This window comes from Bidens hawaiensis, unplaced genomic scaffold (assembly GCF_021521415.1).
Source record: "Bidens hawaiensis isolate Kalapana, Puna unplaced genomic scaffold, B.hawaiensis_p1.1 tig00014823_1, whole genome shotgun sequence".
NCBI classification, from domain to species: Eukaryota; Viridiplantae; Streptophyta; class Magnoliopsida; order Asterales; family Asteraceae; genus Bidens; species Bidens hawaiensis.
In genome coordinates this window covers 599,518-601,647 of record NW_027492306.1, presented here as the reverse complement: position 1 = coordinate 601,647, position 2,130 = coordinate 599,518, and the positions used below count along the sequence as shown (strand labels likewise).

General features: G+C 36.3%; 1 protein-coding gene across 1 annotated transcript; it reads right to left on the bottom strand.

Annotated features, from left to right (window-relative positions):
- Positions 1-647: 647 nt before the first annotated feature.
- Positions 648-1,037, bottom strand: LOC143547726 (uncharacterized). Its single transcript, XM_077039082.1, has one exon. The coding sequence runs from the start codon at positions 1,035-1,037 to the stop codon at positions 648-650; it is 390 nt and encodes a 129-aa protein (XP_076895197.1).
- Positions 1,038-2,130: the final 1,093 nt, after the last annotated feature.

The following is a 2,130-nucleotide window of genomic DNA, read 5'->3' as shown; positions in this document are numbered from 1 at the left end:
AGCACAATTTAGGGTCATTAACCATTGGAGTTTTAATGTCCACATTAAACGCTTATTCCATCCCATCGGGTTTCTTGGGAGAATAAGAACTCCACAATGGCGGTGGAATGTGATGATACTCTAAACCATGTTCATTATACCTGAACACATTTTCTCTGGTTTCTTTATCCATACCAGTTGGTTTGGGGAGAATGTGATCCACTACATATAAGGTTGCCTTGTAACTTTTAAATATAGAATTTGTTGACCGAATTCCCATTCTTCTTGCAATGAGTGAACACTAAAGTTCTTCCATTCTCCCATGTTCCTGCACTAATGGGACCTCAACTGCTTGCATTCATAGATGCAGAAGATGTAGTGAAATCAGGGGTAGTTTTAATATCCTATTGATTTTCATCTTGCATATACACTGTTTATAGAAGAAAGAGGCCGCATCATCAAAATGTTACTTCTGATCGTTTCATAACTAGGATTAAGACAAACATGAAGTTGAATCAACCTTTGATCTTCATCTTTCTTAACAAAAGAGTGAGCAGCTCCACAAGTGCATGAAGTAATTGTATTAATAGCCTTCAGATCATCCCAATTATCTTGGCAAAGTAGGTAGCAATATCATTGGTTCCTTAATTGATTTGGCAAAGGTTCTTCTACAACTGATAAAACTTAGCACCATTTTCCTGACCATAGCGAGAATTGAGTTCATTCCAAAGAATCTTAGCAGTTTCAGAATACAAGATACTATCACTGATGTCACGAGAGAGAGTGTTAAGAATCCGTGAGATCACCATGTCATTACAACGATTCCAAACTGCCATATGTTGCTCATAATTCGGCATGGTTAAAGTGTTGTTGATGAAACCGAGCTTGTTTCTAGCTGACAGAACAATCATCATAGCTTTTTCCCAAGCTCCACATCTAGTACCATCAAAGAATTTGGAAACAAGGATCATACCGGGATGACCCAAAGGGTGAAGGTAAATAGGGTTTGAGGAATCAATGGACATAGTCGGAGGAACATAACTGTTTAAGGCTACCATTGACAACACAGCAAAATGAAAACACACTCACGAGAAAAAGAAACGAAAGAAAACAAACTTATGCACCGTATAAGACTTATATAGTGTACAAGTATATACGCTCACAAAGATATACGGAGCAAGAAAGGAAACGTATGGGCCGTGTAAGTATAAGACTTATACGGCATGTTAGCTTATCAAGAATATTTTGACAAAGTTTTTGAGTGAGAAAGAAGGACAAAAGATTTGACACTTTGATAAACTGATCAAAACCAAGAATATAACATGCTGAGAACATATGGTGAAGTTTGAACGATTAATTCTTCTGAAATGAGGAAAATAAGGGACAAAAGAGATGAATTTGAGAATTTGAAGAAGTTAACAAGATCAAATTCCAAAAATACACAGTAACGATGAAAGAAAATAATCAGATCAAGAACAAACAATGGATGAAGAGAGAAAACCGGTAAAACAAGGAAAAAACCAATTGAAACGAGAGCAGGATTATGAACCTTGCTTTGATGCCATGTAATCGTTAATGAACGATGACATGAAAGTAAAGAAGAAATGAAGAAAGAGAAGGAAATTTTGTTATCTTATAATGAAAAATTCTGAAACAAGAAACAAGAAATCTATATATATACACTCAATACATACACGACATATATGAATATACGGCGTGTAAGTTACACGTCGTATAACATGTTTGTCGTGTATGTTTTATCCTTATCGTAAAAGTATATATGCTCACACCACCCTCAAGTTGGAGGTTGAGAAAACCCCAACTTACATAAAAGCAAATGTGTCACACCCTCAAAATCCACTAACGGAGTTTTACCGTCAGAGGGTGTGAACTGGCAGGATCGGAATCATTAGTTATAACCAAACCAAAGAAAAACGTTTAAATGAAAGTAAGTGCGGAAGCGTAAAACCTTAATTCAAAAGTTGCGTCACGCAGGACGACTTAAAACCAAATGTAACTGTTAAAATTAAGTTTGCAGAATAAAAGTGTTTTCATTAATGCATGCTCCTAAACCGCGCGCCCGCCTCGGCTACCTGAGAATAACATACTAAAAGTGTCAACACAAGGTTGGTGAGTTCACAAGTAAAATAA